Source organism: Microcaecilia unicolor, chromosome 5 (genome assembly GCF_901765095.1).
Source record: "Microcaecilia unicolor chromosome 5, aMicUni1.1, whole genome shotgun sequence".
Classification (NCBI taxonomy): Eukaryota; Metazoa; Chordata; class Amphibia; order Gymnophiona; family Siphonopidae; genus Microcaecilia; species Microcaecilia unicolor.
In genome coordinates, this window is record NC_044035.1 from 173617271 (window position 1) to 173640171 (window position 22901).

At 49.1% G+C, this 22901-nt stretch overlaps 1 protein-coding gene across 1 annotated transcript in view; it reads left to right on the forward strand.

Moving 5' to 3' along the window:
- HYDIN (HYDIN axonemal central pair apparatus protein) overlaps positions 1–22901 on the forward strand; it is a 2443906-nt gene that overhangs the window by 1128969 nt on the left and 1292036 nt on the right. Inside the window, exon 51 of the mRNA XM_030205004.1 lies at positions 13845–13969. Coding sequence (XP_030060864.1) covers positions 13845–13969 — 125 coding nt within the window. The remainder of the gene's footprint in view (positions 1–13844; positions 13970–22901) is intronic.

Consider the following 22901-nt stretch of genomic DNA (forward strand, 5'->3'; position numbering starts at 1 on the left):
CATCGAGTGGAGTGCAGGTGAGGGCTGTCCATTCCCCTGCTGGTGGCGGTGAGCCCTCGGGTGGGTCTCCTCCTACCCTGAGGGCTCCTGCGGTACAGCCCCCCCGAGATCGACCCTCTTCGGTCTCGGCCCCGAGGAAGCGACGGATGGATTCTACGTCCTCCTCGTCGGTGCCGGGGAGCTCCGGTGACATGCTTCGGAAGAAATCGAAGAAGCATCGACACCGGTCTCCTCCCCGTGTCGGCACCGAGAGCTCTGGGTCGCCGAGGGATTCGGCACCCAGCAGGCATCGGCACCGAGAGGACCGCTCACCCTCTGTTCAAGAGGTGTCGATGCGCTCCACTCTGGACAGCCCGGAACAGCCTCCTCGCCCGGAACAGGTTCTGACGTCGACGCCTGCATCGACCTCTCAGCCTTTTTCTGCAGCCACTCTGAACGAGAGCCTCCGGGCCGTTCTCCCAGAGATTCTGGGAGAGCTGTTGCGCCCTACCCCTCCGGTACCGGCGGTGCTTGCGCCTCCGGTACCGTCGAGCGTGGCGCCGGCTGGCCCATCGCCCAGGTTGAGGTCCCCGACGTCGGTACCGCGTGCGGTGCCGACCGCGGCCACCTCCCAGGAAGGCTCCCCGACTACGTCGGCGGAGGGAGCTTCGCCGATGCGGGCGAGGGAGTCTACCTCTCGACGCCCCCATCGTGGACGTGGTTCCACCGAGTCGAGCAGGGCGAGGTTGCAGACACAGGTTCGGGAACTTGTGTCTGACACCGAGGGTGAGGCCTCGTGGGAGGAAGAGGAAGATCCCAGATATTTCTCTGACGAGGAGTCTGAGGGTCTTCCGTCTGATCCCACTCCCTCTCCTGAAAGGCAGCTTTCTCCTCCTGAGAGCCTGTCTTTCGCTTCCTTTGTCCGGGAGATGTCTACGGCCATCCCCTTCCCGGTGGTTGTGGAGGACGAGCCCAGGGCTGAAATGTTTGAGCTCCTGGACTATCCTTCTCCACCTAAGGAAGCGTCCACTGTTCCCTTGCACCATGTCCTAAAAAAGACATTGCTTGCGAACTGGACAAAACCCTTAACTAATCCCCACATTCCCAAGAAGATCGAGTCCCAGTACCGGATCCATGGGGACCCAGAGCTGATGCGCACTCAGTTGCCTCATGACTCTGGAGTTGTGGATTTGGCCCTAAAGAAGGCTAAGAGTTCTAGGGAACATGCTTCGGCGCCCCCGGGCAAGGACGCTAGAACCTTAGACTCCTTTGGGAGGAAGGCCTACCATTCCTCTATGCTCGTGTCCAAGATCCAGTCTTACCAGCTCTACACGAGCATACACATGCGGAACAATGTGCGGCAGTTGGCGGGCTTGGTTGATGCTCTTCCCCCCGAGCAAGCCAAGCCTTTTCAGGAGGTGGTCAGGCAGCTGAAGGCGTGCAGAAAATTCCTGGCCAGAGGAGTTTATGACACTTTTGATGTTGCGTCCAGGGCCGCTGCTCAAGGTGTGGTGATGCGCAGGCTCTCATGGCTGCGTGCCGCCGACCTGGAGAATAGACTCCAGCAGCGGATTGCGGACTCGCCTTGCCGTGCGGATAACATTTTTGGCGAAAAAGTCGAACAGGTGGTAGAGTCTCTCCACCAGCGGGACACCGCATTCGACAAGTTCGCCCGCCGGCAGCCTTCAGCTTCTACCTCTACAGGTAGACGATTTTTCGGGGGAAGGAAGACTGTTCCCTATACTTCTGGCAAGCGTAGGTACAATCCTCCTTCCCGACAGCCTGCGGCCCAGGCTAAGCCCCAGCGCGCTCGCTCTCGTCAGCAGCGTGCGCCTCAGCAAGGCCCCGCGGCTCCCCAGCAAAAGCAAGGGGCGAGCTTTTGACTGGCTCCAGCAGAGCATAGCCGACATCCAAGTGTCAGTGCCGGGCGACCTGCCAGTCGGAGGGAGGTTGAAAACTTTTCACCAAAGGTGGCCTCTCATAACCTCCGATCAGTGGGTTCTCCAAATAGTCCGGCAAGGATACACCCTCAATTTGGCCTCAAAACCTCCAAATTGTCCACCGGGAGCTCAGTCCTACAGCTTCCAGCACAAGCAGGTACTTGCAGAGGAACTCTCCGCCCTTCTCAGCGCCAATGCGGTCGAGCCCGTGCCATCCGGGCAAGAAGGGCTGGGATTCTATTCCAGGTACTTCCTTGTGGAAAAGAAAACAGGGGGGATGCGTCCCATCCTAGACCTAAGGGCCCTGAACAAATATCTCGTAAAAGAAAAGTTCAGGATGCTTTCCCTGGGCACCCTTCTCCCCATGATTCAGCAAAACGATTGGCTATGCTCTCTGGACTTGAAGGATGCCTACACACACATCCCGATACTGCCAGCTCACAGACAGTATCTGCGATTTCAGCTGGGCACACGCCACTTCCAGTACTGTGTGCTACCCTTTGGGCTCGCCTCTGGGCCCAGGGTGTTCACAAAGTGCCTAGCTGTGGTAGCAGCGGCGCTTCGCAGGCTGGGGGTGCACGTGTTCCCATATCTCGACGATTGGCTGGTGAAGAACACATCCGAGGCAGGAGCCCTGCAGTCCATGCAGATGACTATTCGCCTCCTGGAGCTACTGGGGTTTGTGATAAATTACCCAAAGTCCCATCTTCTTCCAGTGCAGAAACTCGAATTCATCGGAGCCCTGCTGGATTCTCGGACGGCTCGCGCCTATCTCCCAGAGACGAGGGCCAACAACCTGTTGTCCCTCGTCTCACGGGTGCGAGCGTCCCAGCAGATCACAGCTCGGCAGATGTTGAGATTGCTGGGCCATATGGCCTCCACAGTTCATGTGACTCCCATGGCCCGCCTTCACATGAGATCTGCTCAATGGACCCTAGCTTCCCAGTGGTATCAGGCCGCTGGGGGTCTAGAGGACGTGATCCACCTGTCCACGAGTTTTCTCGAATCCCTGTTGTGGTGGACGATTTGCTCCAATTTGACTCTGGGACGTCCCTTCCAAATTCCTCAGCCACAAAAAGTGCTGACCACGGATGCGTCTCTCCTGGGCTGGGGAGCTCATGTCGATGGGCTTCACACCCAAGGAAGGTGGTCCCTCCAAGAACGCGATCTACAGATCAATCTTCTGGAGTTGCGAGCGATCTGGAACGCTCTGAAGGCTTTCAGAGATCGGCTGTCCCACCAAATTATCCAAATTCAGACAGACAATCAGGTTGCCATGTACTATGTCAACAAGCAGGGGGGCACCGGATCTCGCCCCCTGTGTCAGGAAGCCGTCAGCATGTGGCTCTGGGCTCGCCGTCAAGGCATGGTGCTCCAAGCCACATATCTGGCAGGCGTAAACAACAGTCTGGCCGACAGGTTGAGCAGGATTATGCAACCTCACGAGTGGTCGCTCAATTCCCGTGTGGTGCGACAGATCTTCCAGGCGTGGGGCACCCCCCTGGTGGATCTCTTCGCATCTCAAGTGAACCACAAGATCCCTCAGTTCTGTTCCAGGCTTCAGGCCCACGGCAGACTGGCGTCGGATGCCTTCCTCCTGGATTGGGGGGAAGGTCTGCTGTATGCTTATCCTCCCATCCCTCTGGTGGGGAAGACTTTGTTGAAACTCAAGCAAGACCGAGGCACCATGATTCTGATTGCTCCTTTTTGGCCGCGTCAGATCTGGTTCCCTCTTCTTCTGGAGTTATCCTCCGAAGAACCGTGGAGATTGGAGCGTTTTCCGACCCTCATCACGCAGGACGAGGGGGCTCTTCTGCATCCCAACCTCCAGTCTCTGGCTCTCACGGCCTGGATGTTGAGGGCGTAGACTTTGCCTCTTTGGGTCTGACGGAGGGTGTCTCCCGCATCTTGCTTGCTTCCAGGAAAGACTCCACTAAGAGAAGTTACTTCTTTCATTGGAGGAGGTTTGCCGTCTGGTGTGACAGCAAGGCCCTAGATCCTCGCTCTTGTCCTACACAGACCCTGCTTGAATACCTTCTGCACTTGTCTGAGTCTGGTCTGAAGACCAACTCCGTAAGGGTTCACCTTAGTGCAATCAGTGCATACCATTACCAAGTGGAAGGTAAGCCGATCTCAGGACAGCCTTTAGTTGTTCGCTTCATGAGAGGTTTGCTTTTGTCAAAGCCCCCTGTCAAGCCTCCTACAGTGTCATGGGATCTCAATGTCGTTCTCACCCAGCTGATGAAACCTCCTTTTGAGCCACTGAATTCCTGCCATCCGAAGTACTTGACCTGGAAGGTCATTTTCTTGGTGGCAGTTACTTCGGCTCGTAGAGTCAGTGAGCTTCAGGCCCTGGTAGCCCAGGCCCCTTACACCAAATTTCATCACAACAGAGTAGTCCTCCGCACTCACCCTAAGTTTCTGCCAAAGGTCGTGTCGGAGTTCCATCTGAACCAGTCAATTGTCTTGCCAACATTCTTTCCCCGTCCTCATTCCTGCCCTGCTGAACGTCAGCTGCACACATTGGACTGCAAGAGAGCATTGGCCTTCTACCTGGAGCGGACACAGCCCACCAGACAGTCCGCCCAATTGTTTGTTTCTTTTGACCCCAATAGGAGGGGAGTGGCTGTAGGGAAACGCACCATATCCAATTGGCTAGCAGATTGCATTTCCTTCACTTACGCCCAGGCGGGGCTGGCTCTTGAGGGTCATGTCACGGCTCATAATGTTAGAGCCATGGCTGCGTCGGTAGCCCACTTGAAGTCAGCCTCCATTGAAGAAATTTGCAAAGCTGCGACGTGGTCATCTGTCCACACATTCACATCTCATTACTGCCTGCAGCAGGATACCCGACGCGACAGTCGGTTCGGGCAGTCAGTTCTTCAGAACCTGTTTGGGCTTTAGGATCCAACTCCACCCCCCGAGGGCCCTGTTTGTTCTGTTCCAGGCTACACTCTCAGTTAGTTGGTAAATTTTTTAGGTCAATCTCAGTTATGTCCTCGCCGTTGCGAGGCCCAATTGACCAATGTTGTTGTTTTGAGTGAGCCTGGGGGCTAGGGATACCCCATCAGTGAGAACAAGCAGCCTGCTTGTCCTCGGAGAAAGCGAATGCTACATACCTGTAGAAGGTATTCTCCGAGGACAGCAGGCTGATTGTTCTCACCAACCCGCCCGCCTCCCCTTTGGAGTTGTGTCTTCCCTTGAAGTGTATTGTCTTGCTACATACTGGACTGGCCGGCTCGAGCCGGTTTCGGGCGGGAAGACGGCCGCGCATGCGCGGTGCGCGCGGGCGCGCGAGGGCTAGCAAAGGACTTTGCTAGTGAAGTTTCCGATTGGAGGGGCTGCCGTGGACGTCACCCATCAGTGAGAACAATCAGCCTGCTGTCCTCGGAGAATACCTTCTACAGGTATGTAGCATTCGCTTTCTCCGAGGACAAGCAGGCTGCTTGTTCTCACTGATGGGTGACGTCCACGGCAGCCCCTCCAATCGGAACACTTTACTAGCAAAGGCCTTTGCTAGTCCTTGCGCGCCGATGCGCACCGCTCATGCGCGGCCGTCTTCCCGCCTGAACCGGCTCATGTTCGTCAGTCTTCTTTTGTCCGCGCTCGGGACAGTTGTGTTTGCGCCGTTTCGCGCCCCTTAAGTTGACCCTCGCGCGTCTTTTAGCTTTTGCTTAGAAAAAAAAAAAAGCGATTTTGAGAAAAGACCTTTTCGGTCTTTTTTCCCCTTCCCGTATTTCCATTTTTTTTGCCCCGCTAAGTTTACTTTCGTTTTCGGGGTAGGCCCTTTTGAGGCCTCGGTTTGAGTTTTTTCTCTCCCTCTTTTTTGGTGCCTTTTCCGCCATTACGAGTTTTGATTTCGCCGGCGTGATTTTTCTGCCCATGTCATCGAAGTCTTCCAGTGGCTTCAAGAAGTGCACCCAGTGCGCCCGGGTAAGTGGTAGGCACGCATCGTGTCTTCAGTGTCTGGGGGCTGGGCACCGCCCGCAGGCCTGTAGTCTTTGCGCCCTTTTACAGAAAAGGACTCAGGTAGCGAGATTGGCCCAGTGGAACGTGTTGTTCTCGGGCTCTTCGTCGGCAACAGCACCGGGGGTATCGAGTGCATCGATGTCGACAGCTTCAAGACCTCCGACCTCGGCAGTGACTATATCGATTGCATCGAGGCATCGACCCTCTGCATCGTCGGTACCAAGACATCGGAAGGCTGCGTCGGCGTCGGTGGTACCGGGACCTCCACTAGTGCTGATGTCGTCGGACGGTGGTGCTTCGACTGGAGTGCAGGTGAGGGCTGTCCATTCCCCTGCTGGTGGCGGTGAGACTTCGGGTGGGTCTCCCCCTACCCTGAGGGCTCCTGCGGTACAGCCCCCCCGAGACCGACCTTCTTCGGCCTCGGCCCCGAGGAAGCGACGGTTGGATTCTACGTCCTCCTCGTCGGTACCGGGAAGTTCCGGTGACATGCTTCGTTTGAAAAAGTCAAAGAAGCATTGACACCGGTCTCCTTCCCGCATCGGTACCGAGAGCTCTGGGTCGCCGAGGGAGTCGGCACCCAGTAGGCATCGGCACTGGGAGGACCGCTCACCCTCTGTTCAGGAGGTGTCGATGCGCTCCACCTTGGACAGCCTGGAACAGCCTCCACACCCGGAACAGACTCTGACCTCGACGCCTGCATCGGCTTCTATGTCTTTCTCCACAGCCGCCCTGCACGAGATTCTCCGGGCCGTTCTCCCAGAGATCCTGGGAGAGCTGTTGCGCCCTTCCCCTCCGGTACCGGGGGTGCTTGCGCCACCGGTACCGTCGAGTGAGGCGCCGGCTGGCCCCTTGCCCGGGGTGAGGTCTCCGACATCGGTGCCGCTTGCGGTACCGACTGCGGCCGCCTCCCAGGAAGGCTCCCCGACGACGTAGGCGGAGGGAGCTTCGCCGGTGCGGGCGAGGGAGTCTACCTCTCGACGCTCACACCGTGGCCGTGTTTCCACAGAGTCGAGCCGGGCACGGCTTCAGACACAGGTTCATGAACTTGTGACTGATACCGATGGTGAGGCCTCGTGGGAGGAGGAGGAGGACATCAGATATTTCTCTGACGAGGAGTCTGATGGCCTTCCTTCTGATCCCAATCCCTCCCCTGAAAGGCAGCTTTCTCCTCCCGAGAGTCTGTCTTTCGCGGCCTTTGTCCGGGAGATGTCTACGGCCATCCCCTTCCCGGTGGTTGTGGAGGACGAGCCCAGGGCTGAAATGTTTGAGCTCCTGGACTATCCTTCTCCACCTAAGGAAGCATCCACAGTACCCATGCATCATGTCCTAAAAAAGACATTGTTGGCGAACTGGACCAAGCCTCTAAGTAATCCCCACATTCCCAAGAAGATCGAGTCCCAGTACCGGATCCATGGGGACCCAGAGCTGATGCGCACTCAGTTGCCTCACGACTCTGGTGTTGTGGATCTGGCCCTAAAGAAGGCTAAGAGTTCTAGGGAGCCCCGGGATACATGACAGACCTCATAGACCTGCCAACCAGAAACACAATAGGATCAGCTCGAACATACCTAAATCTCCACTACCCGAGCTGCAAAGGAATCAAATACAAATCAACATATGCATCCAGCTTTTCCTATTTAAGCGCACAACTATGGAACGCACTGCCAAAAGTCGTAAAAACAACGTATGACCATCTAAAATTCCAGAAATCACTAAAAACAAGCCTGTTCAAAAAGGCATACCCCATCGACCCAACATAAAAGCCTGAACATCTGCAACACAACGAAACCAAAGCTCGTAATGGACATAACTTAACTCTTCCTCTCTAAGATCCCATAATGTATCTGTCACATATGAACCTTATTCTACCACAACATCTCCTTGTATTTGTTCATACCGGAATTGGCGAAGGCCGATATGGTACTATGCAAGCCACATTGAGCCTGCAAATAGCTGGGGAAATGTGGGATACAACTGTAAAGTATAGAACAGGAAAAGTTCTCTACGATGACGAATCATAGAAGGCAAAAGTAGAGACTAATAGACGATTCACCACTGGAGACGTGAGTCCAACAGTCTTTATTATATCAAAGATAACGACCCGACACAGGCCGTGTTTCGACGCTAAAAAGCGTCTGCATCAGGGGTCAATAATGTATTTATTGACCCCTGATGCAGACGCTTTTTAGCGTCGAAACACGGCCTGTGTCGGGTCGTTATCTTTGATATAATAAAGACTGTTGGACTCACGTCTCCAGTGGTGAATCGTCTATTAGTCTCTACTTTTGCCTTCTGGGATACAAATGTAACAAATAAATAAATCTTGAAATTCAACATAAACAAACAGGGTTTACAGGGACCTGTAATCTGTGCATTTACATCTGGATGCATTGCTCTCTAAAGATATTGATTTTCTTAATGTGAAGTTGCGGCTACATAGTTATAAGGAAAGGAGTAAGCTTAGTATATAGCTGACTGTTAAGCTCCGTATTCTATGGACTGGGAGGACTGTGTTTAGGATAAAGGGGCACTCTGAAGAGGTTTTTAGTCTAATAAGGAAGTGACTGAGTGTTCTTACTGTCCAAAATCAGTTTTGAATACTGATGTAAAAATTCTGGCAAAGGTCTTGACGTTGAGGTGAGCTTTTACCATCTCTGATCCATCCAGATCAAGTGGGCTTTATTCCTGTCAGGCTTCTGATAATATTCGACGTATGCTTGACTTAATGTATTTAGCCAAATTGCATAAAGAACCCTATTGTTTGCTAAGTATTGATGCAGAAAAGGCCTTTGATAAGGTCCATTGGTCTATTCCCCCTTGCAGTTTCACACTCTGGATTTTGCACATGCAGTTTGTAGAATACTGACTAATAGCAGTATCGTATATAAGTATAGTTTAAATGGTCACTTGAATGGGCTGTGTTGGCATTTTGCTTGGCTTAGTAAATGGGGTAACTTAACTAAGGTGCTCATTTTTGAAACAGAAAAACATGCAAAAAACAGCGCAAAGCCACCTTTGAATGATTGTTTTTTTTTTCAAAACCAATTTTAAGATGTTTTTCTATGCAGTTCATCTGAAATGTGTCCAAATCACAAGGGGGCATGTTGGAGGCAGGATTTGGACGTTTTTATGCCATAATGGAACAAAGCAAAAATGTCTAGGGCTAAAACCTAGATGTTTTGGACTAGACCTGTTTTAATAATTACCAAGTCACAAAAAGGTGCCCTAAATGACCTCTGGAGGAACTAAGGCATAACCCCCCTTACTTCCCCAGTGGTCACTGACCCCTTCGCAACCCCCAAAGATGTAAAAGGAACAGTACATACCAGTCTGTATGACAGCTTCAGATGTTATGGTCAGTCCCATTAGAGAAGCAAACAGGTCCCTGGAGTAGCCTAGTGGTTGGTGAGGTGCACTGTACAGAAGGGGAACCAGGCCCATATCTGTTACTCTTGTAGTACAAAGTGTGAGCCCCCCAAAACTCTACTGTGCGTACATATAGGTGACACTTGCAGGCATAAGGGCTATTATAGTCATCTACAGTAGGTTTTTAGTGGGTTTTGGAGGGCTCACCATACAATATAAGGGATAACAGTGAGATGTATACCTGGGACCTTTTAAGTGAAGTCCACTGCAGTGCCCCCCAGGATGTCCCACTGCTGTGCTGGGATGTCTATGTGGCTAGTCTACTATCAGCGGCATAATCGAAAGAGAAGGACGCCCATCTTCCGACACAAATCGGGAGATGGGCGTCCTTCTCTCAGGGTTGCCCAAATTGGCATAATCGAAAGCCAGTTTTGGGCATCCTCAACTGCTTTATGTCGCAGGGATCACCAAAGTTCACAGGGGCATGTCGGCAGTGTACCAAAGGCGGGACAGGGGCGTGCTTAAGAGATAGGCGTCCTCGGCCGATAATGGAAAAAAGAAGGGCGTCCCTGACGAGCATTTGGCCGACTTGGTCCAATTCTTTTCATAATCAAGCCTCGAAAAGGTGCCCGAACTGACCAGATGACCACCGGAGGGAATAGGGGATGACCTCCCCTTACTCCCCCAGTGGTCACCAACCCCCTGCCACCCTAAAAAAAAAAAAAATAAAAAACATTTTTCCAGGCTCTATGCCAGCCTCCAATGTCATACCCAGCTCCATCACAGCAGTATACAGGTCCCTGGAGCAGTTTTTAGTGGGTGCAGTTCACTTTAGGCAGGTGGAGCCAGGCCCATCCCCCCCACCTACCTGTTACACTTGTGGTGGTAAATGTGAGCCCTCCAAAACCCACTGTACCCACATGTAGGTGCCCGCCTTCAGCCCTAAGGGCTATGGTAGTGGTGTACAGTTGTGGGGAATGGGTTTTGGGGGGGGGGGTTGGGGGGCTCAGCACCCAAGGTAAGGGAGCTATGTACCTGTGAGCAATTTGTGAAGTCCACTGCAGTGCCCCCTAGGGTAGGGACGGTTGGTGTCCTGGCATGTCAGGGGGACCAGTGCACTATGAATGCTGGCTCCTCCCATGACCACAGGGCTTGGATTTGGTCGTTTTTGAGATGGGCATCCTCTGTTTCCATTATCGTCGAAAATCGAACTCGTCCATCTCTAAGGTCGACCATCTTAACATTTAGGTCGACCATCTTTTAGGCCAACCTAAATATTGAGATTTGGGCGTCCCCGACCGTATTATCGAAATGAAAGATGGACGCCCATCTTGTTTCGATAATATGGAATGCCCCGCCCCTTCACGGGGACGTCTTCAGAGATGGGCGCCCTTAGAGATGAGTGTCCCTGTTCGAAAATGCCCCTCCACGAATGCTCTCTCCTACATCCCAATGACTTGATTTTGTGCATTTTTTGCTTGGATTTTTTTTTTTTTTTAGAATGGTCCAAAACGATAGATGCACTGAGCACAACAATGTCTAGCAAATAAGATTGCCATTTTCAAACCTGAAAAAGTCTATGTTTGCTACTGGATTTTTGGATGTTTTAGGAGCATAAGTTACCCTTTTTGGCATTAAGTGAAACCTGGCTATATGAAGATGAGGAACCTTTACTTGTTAGCCATACCAGATACTCAGTAATATCTACTCACTGCTGCTTTTGACCTGACTGATCATAAGTGTCTCCTGAACCTTCTGTGGTCAATCAGTTTGCCATCAACAGTACTTACTTGGTTCTCTTCTTATTTTTCAGATTGTAGATTTCAAGTTTAATTTATCAGTCATCTTCCATTGTCCACACTTTGTTCCATGGTGTTCCACAGGGTTCAGTATTTTCCCCACTCTTGTTTAATATATTCTTGAGACCTCTTGCTACCATTATTCAAACCTTTGGAATCAGTGCTTACCATTACCCGCCTATGCCCACCCCAGGTCTATTCTGTCTTGCAGTTGCACCCTCTGGATTTTGCACATGCAGTTTGGAGAATACCGACTAATAGCAGTAACGCATATATGTATAACTCAAATGGTCATTCATCTTCTCAATATTTAGAGCTAGATTTACTAAAAATTGCTAACATGTTATTATACACTAACTAGTGAAAAAAAAAGCCTGTTTCTCATTGAAATGAAACGGGCGCTAGCAAGGTAATGACCTTCTGCCATTAATGTTTTTGAGGGAAGTGTTAGGAGAAATGTGCTCTGATGGTAATCAATAATTTTCAGTGGTGTATTATCAGGCTTATTTTCAAAGCACTTTGGGAGGCTAAGTTCCATAGGTTTCTATGGAACTTTGGGAGGCTAAGTGCTTTGAAAATGAGCCTCTATGAGTACTATCATGCTGCAGAGTGAGATGTATATTGTTTTAGATACTTGTATTCTTTTCTTTCTGTGTATTAGTGAATTTTATGTATAGGATTTTCTAAAAGGTATAGCATTGCTGGGGGTGTGTGGTGAAAGTGTGAGTAGGTGGGGCGAACTCGGAGCATGGGTGTGTGTGTTTGTGTGGGAATGTTAGAGGGGGGGTGCGGGACTGCCGAACTAAGAGGTGGTGCCTGGAGGCTTGGAGGGGGTCAGCGTTGCTGGGGGTGGTGTGGCAGGCACTGTGAGAGAGTGAATGAGTATGTGTCAGAGAGTGAGTATGTGTCAGAGAGAAAGAGAGTGTGATTGAGAGACACTGTGATTGAGAGGGAGACAGAATGTGTGTGTCTGTCTGTGTGAGTGAGAGAGTGTAGTGTGTGTCCCGTGTGCACCAATTATGCGCTCTCCCCTGCATTCATCCATCTGCAGCAAACATCCTCTGTGCCCTGCCCCCTGCATCCATTCATGTGCAGCATCTCTCCCCTGCCCCCTCCATCCATTGTGGTGCAGGAACGTTCGGAGTGTGTGGCTTGGAGGAGGGTTGTGGTGAAAGTGTGAGAGGGTGGGGCGAACTCGGAGCGCAGGTATGTGTGATTGTGTGAATGTTAGAGGGGGGGTGCGGAACTGGGACAGGGTGACGGGAGGCTTGGAGGGGGGTAAGCGTTGCTGGGGGTGTGTGGTGAAAGTGTGAGAGGGTGGGGCGAACTTGGAACATGGGTGTGTATGTTTGTGTGAACGTTAGAGGGGGGTGCGGGACTGCCAAAGTGGGAAGGGGTGACGGGGGGCTTCGAGGGGGGTCAACATTGCTGGGGGAGTGTTGAAAGTGTGAAAGGCGAAGTCAGAGCGCAGGTGTGTGGCGGTGCATGCGCGTTGGAGGCAGACCGTGGGCTGCTAAACTGGGAGAAGGTGGCGGGGGGGCTTGGAGGGGGTTTTTGCTGCATAGCGAACTGGGAGGGGGTGGCGGAGGGTTTAGAAGGGGGTCAGCGTTGCTGGGCTGCTGAACTGGGAGGGGGTGGCGGTGGGCCTGGAGGGGGTTTTGATGTATAGCGAACTGAGAGGGGGTGGCGGGGGGCTTAGAGGGGGGTCAATGTTGCTGGGTTGCTGAACTGGGATGGGACTGCCGAACTGGGAGGGGGTGGCGGGGGGCTTGGAGGGGGGGGGTCAGCATTGTTGGGGGTGGTGTGGCAGGCGCTGTGTGAGAGAGAGTGAGTATGTGTGAGAGAGTGAATGAGTATGTGTCAGAGAGTGAGTATGTGTGAGAGAAACAGTGTGTGTCAGAGAGAGAGAATGTGTGATTGAGAGTACGTTGGCACCTCGTTTTCCGTTGTCTGCACTTGCCTCCTCCTTTGATCTCTGTAGCTCGCAGTTCAAGTGTCTTGAAATTGAGAGGCCTGTCAGGCGGTTTGTGTGGTTGGTGTCACCATGGTCCTGTGTTCTCTGGTCGTCACGTTACTATGCAGCCTTCCCTTCCCTCCGAGGGCGGGGCAGTGAGAGCGAGTGCGATCGCCTGTGGTTGGTCCCTTCTCCTTCTGACATTGCTTTTCTTTCCCTGGCAACTATACACAGTTCCCACGAGGGCGGGGCAGTGATCCGGAGTGCGATTACGAACCCCATGAACACTACACGGCTTCACTGCCATGCTGCCATGGAGTCAGCTTCAGAACGTTGGAGGTGCGAATTATTATATTAGATATGCATTAATGCATATTATTTACCATATGTTTTATTTTGTCCAATGGGACCAATGTACTAATAGTGCAGATTAATGGCACTAGCACACCCTGATATAAGACACTTTAGTAAACTTAGCCTTTAGCAAAGACAGGTAATTTAAGCAGAAATGAATGTTTTGTAAAATGAAGATTGTCTTTGGTTATTTTTTTAATAACAAACATTTGTAATCAAATAAAAAGTGAAGTAAAACCATTGATTTGTTGTAAATACAATTGAAGTGAATGCTTGTAGTAATATGTAAATGACTTTGATAACCTATGGTATGTATCACTGAACAAGCAATAAACAATGAGGGGTTTTTTTTAAAGAAAAAATGCTCAAGCCATTTGTGCACTCTGTTTCTGTGATAGACTGAAACAGAGTTGCATGTTCCTTTCTTCTCCTAGTTCTAGCGAAAAAGCTGTACTGATCTTTCACTTCCTTTTCTACTCCCAGTATGACACCCTGCTACAGATGGAAGTGGAACGACTTCTGATAAAAGAATATGCCTTACAGCAGCAGGCTATGATCTCAAGCAACAATACAGTGAACATCCAGTGGACTCACAAGAAACTGGTCAAGTAATTCACCATTTCTTATTTATCACAGCAGACAGCGATGATGCCTTAGATGGATACAGTTAGTCCTATAAAAATATTTGGACCCTCATTTTACAAGCCATATTTACATTTGAAATGTGAATAAACTGGCACTTACATAGTAACATAGTAGATTACGGCTTAAAAAGACCTGCATGGTCCATCCAGTCTGCCCAACAAGCTAAACTCATATGTGTATACCTTACCTTGATTTGTACCTGCCTTTTTCAGGGCACAGACCGTACAAGTCTGCCCAGCAGTATTTCCCGCCTCCCAACCACCAGTCCCGCCTCCCATCACCGGCTCTGGCACAGACCGTATAAGTCTGCCCTCCACTATCCTCGCCTCCCAACCACCAACCTCTCTTCCCCCACCTGCTCCGCCACCCAATTTCGGCTAAGCTTCTGAGGATCCATTCCTACTGCACAGGATTCCTTTATGCATATCCCACGCATGTTTGAATTCCGTTACCGTTTTCATCTCCACCACCTCCCACGGGAGGGCATTCCAAGCATCCACCACCCTCTCCATGAAAAAATACATCTTTCCTGAGTTTGCCCCCCTTCAATCTCATTTCATGTCCTCTCGATCTACCGCCCTCCCATCTCCGGAAAAGATTTGTTTGCGGATTAATACCTTAAAACATTTATCTTGCATAAATGTCTAAGTCCCCATTTTTTAAAAAGAGATATGCACATCTCAAACCCTAGTGCATGCAAATGGAAAGGGGGCATGGTCTGGGTATGTTTTGGGTGGGACTAGGGCATGGCAAGTTCATAGAGGTTTAATCCCCATTTCAAAAGGGGTCTAAACATCTGTGTCAAAAAAGAATGATGTAGGAGTTACACCTGCTACCAAGCATGTTTAGGATTTGGGAAACAGCTACTATTGAGCAGCAGTCCACTGGAGGGATGGGGGGTGTTGCCCTCTTAATCCCCCAGTGTTTTTTTTTGTCCCTCCCCAAATTCAAACTGGAAAAGGAAACCAGTCATTGTGACAGCATCGGAATAAAAAAGCGGGTATGTTTCTAGGCTCACAAAGGTAACCATTTATGTGCTGGCTTCAAAAAAATTAATGTTCTGTATGCTGTCCGCATTCGACACATAAATATCAATTTCTCTGTATTTTGCAATAGCCTCTGTGTCAGAGATTCTGTTCTAAAATACTAACAGAAAGGAAAGGGGATGGGTTTTGTTATACCAGCTTTCTGTGGTTACAATCAAAGCAGTTTATGTATTATATACAGATAATTATTTTGTACTTGCTGCAATGGAGGGCTACTGGTATCTTGCCAAGAGATACAAGTTGCTACAGTGAGAATTGAACCTGGTTCCCCAGGTGCTGTGCTATCCCTATCCATTAGTCTACTTCTCCACTCCTGAAATGACTGAAACAGGAGACATTCTGATCTGGATGTCTCAGTTCTGACTTCTATGTCCTTTCTAAACTGGGGTTGTTTACATATAGTTTTCAGATGAGAAGATTTTGAGTGAATTGCATGCAAGAGATTATTTATTTATTTATTTATTTATTTATTGCATTTGTATCCCACATTTTCCCACCTTTTTGCAGGCTCAATGTGGCTTACATTACATCATGATTAATGGAAATATATAAGAAAATAGACATTTAGTATTGCATAAGGATCTTGGGTAACATGATAATGATAAAGCATGATAGTAGTGTAACAAGTAAATATTGTAAGGCAATTCTGGGTATATGTGTAGGAGTTCACATTTGTTGATCTTTGTGGTATGATAGAGGCCAGTATCTGACCTTGCTGGCATTGTTTGCTTAGTGCATGGGTGGAGCGTGGACCAAGCATGGGAGTCCCAGGGATTATCTGGATAGTGCCAATATTCAGTACACTAAAGGGTTAAACATATAAATTATCCAGATAGTGGACTGAATATTGCAGACCTTTGGTCTATCTCAGTATGGCAATACTTATGTACTAATTAATTTTGCTTGACAACCAAGTCGCTATCTAAAAAACCCTTTTAAGAATATAAGAATAGCCATATTGGGTCAGACCAATGGTCCATCTAGCCCAGTATCCTGCTTCCAGCAGTGGCCAATCCAGCTCATAAGTACCTGGCAGAAACCCAATTAGTAGCAGCATCCCATGCTACCAATCCCAGGGCAATCAGTGGCTTCCCCATATCCATCTCAATAACAGACTATGGACTCTTCCTCCAGGAAATTGTCCAAAACCTTTTTAAACCCAGATACACTAACTGCCATTACCACATCCTCCGGCAACGAGTTTCAGAGCTTAACTATTCTTTGAGTGAAAAAATATTTCCTCCTGTTTGCTTTAAAAGCATTTCCATGCAATTTCATTGAGAGTCCCCTGATCTTTGTACTTTTTGAATGAGTGAAAAATCGATTCACCTCCACCCACTCAGGGTTTTGTAGACCTCAGTTATATCCTCCCTCAGCTGTCTATTTTCCAAGTTGAAGACCCCTAAGCTCTTTAGCCTTTCCTCATATTGGACCAGTTCCATACCCTCTATCATTTTGGCCACTCTTCTTTGAACCTTTTCTAATTCTGCAATATCTTTTTTGAGATACGGCAACCAGAATTGAATGCAATACTCAAGGTGAGGTCACACAATGGAGCGATACAAAGGCATTATAATATTTTTGGTCTTGTTTTGCATCCCTCTCCTAATTATTCCTAACATCCTGTTTGCTTTTTTGGCCACTGCCACACACTGGGCAGGAGATTTCTGCGTTTTGACTACAGTGACACCTAGGTCTTTTCTTGAGTGCTGATTCCTAAAGTGGACCCTAGTGTCAGATAACTATGATTCGGATTATTCTTCCCAATGTGCATCACTTTGCATTTGTCTACTTTAAATTTCATCTGCCATTTGGATGCCTAGTCTTCCAGTTTCCTAAGGTCTTCCTGTAATTTTTCACAATCTGCATGCATTTGGGCAACTTTGAATATTTTTGTGTCATCTGCAAATTTAACCACCTCACTCATTGTTCTGATTTCCAGATCATTTATAAATATGTTAAATAGCAATTGATGTAAATATTGATCTATAAGATTTAAAGCTTCCTCCTAAGGGAGATGTGTATATAAAGCATTAACATCCAATATCACTAATATTGTCTGTTGTCCATCTGGTAAATTTAATTGCTCCAAATATTGTATTCTCCAAGGACAAGCAGGCTGCTTGTTCTCACGACTGGGTCAACGTCAACGTTAGCCCCAGGAACGGAAATCTTCCCTAGCAACAAATGTTTGCTAGAGCTTTCGAGCGCGCGGGGCACGGCCAGTCCTGAAATATCAGAATTCGTCTCCATTCATACTTAACCTTTCTTAGGCATCGGTATGCCTGGAGCACCAGCTCCTTATGGCCAAAATTAAGGAATCATGCAATGACTGCACATGCGAGCCTTTCACCTTCCATGTGCTGGTCCAACCGATGCGTCTTTTTCAGGTGCAGTGGGCCAAAGTATGTGTGATCATAGTGCTGGGCAGACTTATATGGTCTGTGCCAGAGCTGGTGGTGGGAGGCGGGGATAGTGCTGAGCAGACTTATACGGTCTGTGCCAGAGCCAGTGGTGGGAGGCAGGGCGGGTGGTTGGGGGGCAGGGATAGTGCTGGGCAGACTTATACGGTCTGTGCCCTGAAAAAGACAGGTACAAATCAAGGTAAGGTATACACAAAAAATGGCACATGTGAGTTTATCTTGTTGGGCAGACTGGATGGACCGTGCAGGTCTTTTTCTGCCGTCATCTACTATGTTACTATGTTCCCGCCCATCGCACGAGAGCCCCGATAAGTTCTTTTCTTTCCGCGGTTAGGGAGTGACTGCTTGCGGTCTCTCTCCATCTGGCCCAAAAAGAGCCTTCGTTTTTTCGGCGAGTTTTCTTGCCTTCCTTGTTTAGTTCTCTTCCTTAACCCTGTTCCCTTTAAAACAAAACAAAAAAAAAAAAAGACAACCTTTTTTTCCCCTAGTTTTTGCCCGTGTAAGTTTTCTTTCACTTTGCATATGCGGTTTCTCATTTTTGTGCCCTTTACTTTGGGCACCGTCAAGAATTTTGAGTTTGCCGCCACTATTTTTCCGTCCATGTCATCAAGGACTCCCAGCGGCTTCAAGAAGTGTACTCGCTGCAACCAGACAATCTCAGGTACCGACACCCATGCGTGGTGTCTTCAGTGCCTTGGGCCCGACCATCGCCCAGACACATGTAAGTTGTGTCTTAGCTTGAAAAAGCGGACACAGGCGTCGAGACAAGCTCTTCAGGACCGGCTTTTCGGAGCTTCATCCGGTTCCTCGACGTCGACAGCGGTACCGAGGTCGGTGGCGTTGATGTCAACACCGGGGAAGGCATCGACATCCGGAGTGCAGGTAATGGCTGTCCAGAGACCATCACATGCTGGGAGCAGTGAGCCGTCGAGTGGGTCTCCACCTGTTTCGAAGACTCCTGCTTTACAGGCCCACTGGGACCGACCACTCTCGGGCCCAACCCCGAGGAGGCATGTGAATTCCACGTCCTCCTTGTCGGTACCGAGGAGTATCGATGACGTGCATCGAGCAAAGGCGAAGAAGCATCGTCATTGGTCTCCTTCCAAGCACGGTACCGGGAGCTCCGGGGCATCGAAGGATTCGGCACCCGTGAAGCGCCGACACCAGGAGCATCGCTTGCCTTCCATACAAGAGGTGTCGGTGCGTTGGTCTCCTGACAGCCCGGTACCGCCTCCTCAACTTCCACGGGTTCTGACGCTGGTTCCTGCACCGACCCCACAGCCTTGCTCAACAGCGACTCTGGACAAGTGCATCCGAGCCATTCCTCCAGGTCTTCTGGAAGGGTTGCTGCGTCATTCTGCTCTGGTACCAGGGGTGCTTGCGCCATTGGTTCCGTCGATGGAAGCGGCAGCTGCCTGTGGTGAGGTCTCCGTTGCCAGTACCGCCTGCGGCATCGGCATCGGCTGCCACCCTGGTCAACACCCCGTTGACATCGCTGGAGGGAGCTTCATCACCACCGGCATGGGAGTCGACTTCTCGGCATCGCCATCGAGGACATGGTTCCTCGGCATCGAGACGGGCCCGGTTTCAGACTGCAGTTAAGGAACTTTTGTCCGATACCGATGAGGATGCGTCAAGGGATGAAGCAGGGCCGTGCTAACATGGTAAGCGGGGTAAGCACCGCAGGGGGGCGCCAACCTCTGGAGGGTGCCGCCACGCCATGCTTACCCTCGCTGCTTACCTTATTTAAATTTACCTCCGACGTCGTCGCAGCAGCTGAGCAGCGTCAGTGAAAGTGCTGCCGAGTCTCCAGCCTTCCCTTCCCTTCATGCTGGTTCTTTCCCTCAGTGTCCCGCCCTCGCAAGGAAATGACGTCAGAAGAAGGTGGGACACTGAGGGAACGAACCAGCGCGAAGGGAAGGGAAGGCTGAAGATGTCGGCAGTGCTTTCACTGATGCTGCGCAGCTGCTGCCATGATGGAGGTAAATTTAAATTGGTTGCGGATCGCTGCGCACGCCGCTTCTCGCCCTTCCCCTCGCTCCGATTTCTAGTCGAGCTGCAGTGCATTGCAGGGGGATGGGGTACTGTTTATTTTGATGAACTGATTATCTTGCAAAATTGAAGTTTCAGGAACAATCACACCAGCCCTGAGGAAGAGTTTTTGAAATTTGGTGCTGAGGTGGCAGAAAGAGTGGTAGCACCAGCAGTGTACTGATAATATTCAGTAATTTAATCAGAATATAGAGATGGTGCTTGTTTAAAATGATTTTCATACATGCCTAGGATTGTGGACTGGGTTAACTCCTTTTATTTTATATACAATGCAGCCATAAAGTAAAAGTGTTTTACATATACAATAAAAAAAAAAGTCAAGGGTTATCAAACTTTTAAAGACAAAGAATCATCTGCAAATGGAAAAAACTAGACGATTCCTTGTCTTTTAAAATGTGATAATTCCAGTCTAAACCGGTTAACAGCCTGTTCTGTTTCTGAAAAAAACGAAGGGGAAGGCAAGGCAGGTAATGAGGGCGCTCCTGCAGCTGCCAGTGCCACCTGAGGTTACACGCTTTCTCACACCGGCAGGAAAAGAGCCAAGTAACAGGGAACACCAAGCTTGCAGCTTGGATATCTGCCCTCTTTTGGATCTCCTTGTGACTCTGGGCAAGTCACTTAACCCTCCATTGCCCTGTATATAATATGTAAGCCGCATTGAACCTGCCATGAGTGGGAAAGCGTGAGGTACAAATGTAATAAAAATAAAGTTTATTAGCACTTCCCTTTCTTAGTAAAGAAACAACAAATAGGATTACTGAATTGGTTCACTGATTTCACCTTTGGTGAATACTCTTCTTGTCTTGCTGGGTAGCCCTTGAGACCATAATGTGTAACCTGGAAGTCTGCAAAGCTTGTGTCTCTTTGCTCAAGGAGCTGTGCTGGGCATCCTGAGATCTCTGTACTACTTGTTGCAGCTGCTGTTAGCCCTCCACTAAAGCCTGGAGTAGCCTCTCCATGCTTTTCCTGTAGTGTTAGCGCCCAGATGCGCACAGCGCACAAATAAAAGTAAAACCTGCCTGTCCGGCACTAGCTATACTTCCCTCCCCATAACTAGAGCAGGGCTAGCCCTTTTTGCCCAATATTCCGGGGTATCTGTAACAGGCCCAGAGCTTGGAGGTCAAGAGTCCCACTGGCAGGATAAGCTCCAAATCTCACCACTGCCATAAAATGCGATACTGTGAGAGAGGGCAGGCTTGGGGCCCAGATAGTGACATCATGCAACAGATTAGGGTAAGTGAAATTGAAGTTTAATAAAGTTGTTGGGTTCCTGTTCAGTTCACAGGGGAAGGAGAAATCAGATGCAAAACCAATCTTTGAACAGAAGAATGTCCTCCATGGCCTGCTCCCAGAGCTATCAGTACAGTTCTTAGTACTTCATCAGCCAGACTGCGTCAGGCTGGATCCAACATGCAAATCTACAAGGTCCAAGTTTAACTTGACCTACCTGACTGTTGCAGTTCCTTTCAATAGGTACTTGATGGGGCGTATGCAGGAGGTCTTCGCTCCTTCACTCTGGGCCCTCTTAACTCCACTCTGGCCCTGCCTTTTATAGATCCTGGTTTCAGCTCCACCTCTCCTGTCTCACTTCCTCCCTGGGCATGGCTAAGGGTTTTAAGGTTGCTCGCAGTACCTGAGGGATCCTTCATAAGGACTAGGGGCAGTGTTCTGTCTACCCCCTCACAGAGATATAAAAAGCTACAACAACAATTAGACAAGCTTAGATAAGTCTCCACATTAGCTTATTCAGAAACAGAAAACTTTTACCAGTCACAAAAACAGCCCAAGCCTTCTCAAAGGGCTCTGACTTACCTCTTTTCATAGCTGTTAGCTTACTCACATAATATGCATCCCAAGATGCCTTGTGTAGCCCTGAAACACTAGGAAGCATAGTACTAACATTAACAATACATTTATACTCCACCATATACCTTTCAGTTCAATGCAGATCACACATTGGAGAAGAGTGAACATTTCCAGGAATAACAAAATATAACCTAACAGAGACAAGCTATCCCTAAACTACATATTCTATTCAGCATGATTTAACACAAATGTTAAGTTTATATAGCTACTAGACATACACAGTGCTATATACATTACATGCAGGTACTTTCTCTGTCCATAGTGGGTTCACAATCTAAGTTTTTTTGTACCTGGGGCAATGGAGGGTTAAGTGACTTACCCAGAGTCACAATGAGCTGCAGTGTGAATTGAACCTGGTTCCCTAGGACAGAGGTTTTCAATCCAGGCCTCGGGACACACCTAGCCAGTCTGGTTTTCAGGATTCCCAGAATGAATATGCATGAGATAGATTTGCATGCCCTACCTCCATGGCATGCAGATTTATCTCATGCATATTCATTGTGGGTATCCTGAAAACCTGACTGGCTAGGTGTGTCCTGAGGACTGAGTTGAGAACCCCTGCCATAGGATCTCAGCCCACTACCCTAACCATTAGTCTACTCCTCCATTCCATAGGTGTTCTCCACTTTTTAGCTATCTCCCTATGAATAATTGCCACACAGGGCAATAACACGTTGTAGGCGTTGACCACTAAGGAATCTGGTAGTGAATGTAATAGACAGCAGGCTCAACCTCAAAATTAATTTCATGTATGGAAGTAAATATCTGTGCACATTCTTCCCAAAGCTTGTAGACCAGAGGGTACCCCCACTAGACATGGAAGGAAGTACCCTCTTGTCCACACTCCCTCCAGCACAGGTTTCCAGAGGAACCATAAAATTGTGCTAGTTTAAAGTTAGGGAAAAGTGCCTTTTATATAGGGACTTCACCCCATTTTCTATACAAATTTACAAATATAGAGAGATGGAAGACATTCTGATGAATAGTAGACCACTCCCTAATAGTAAAGATACTTCCTAAATCTCACTCCCATTGAACCATATTTGAAGACTTACAATCTCCCTTCCTTTCCACTATGTCATATTGCTGAGACCCACTACACATCAGCTTTTGAAAAGGTGTAAGTTTAGCCATTAACCTATCCTTAAGTGGATTGCTTTGAAGAAGATGATGCTGTTGAAGGTAAAAGTAACATTCAGTATAGGGAATACCATATTCATTACACAAGTCCTGAAAGGTGCAAAGAACATATCATAAAGATGGTCAGTGCTTCGGATACCCCTCTGCTCCCATCATACTAGCACTCTAACATCCCATGTGCACAGTATTGCAAGGTGAACAGAGGGGCCAAAATCTTATCGCCTATCATAACAACATGCAGTTTGTGCCAAAGCACCAAACTATGTCTAATAATGGGGCTGTCCCGTTCCCCCTTTCCAAGAACTGTATCTGGGAACCATATGAATGAATGTCACAACGTTGCCCCTAGAAAAGCTTGTTCTATTTGT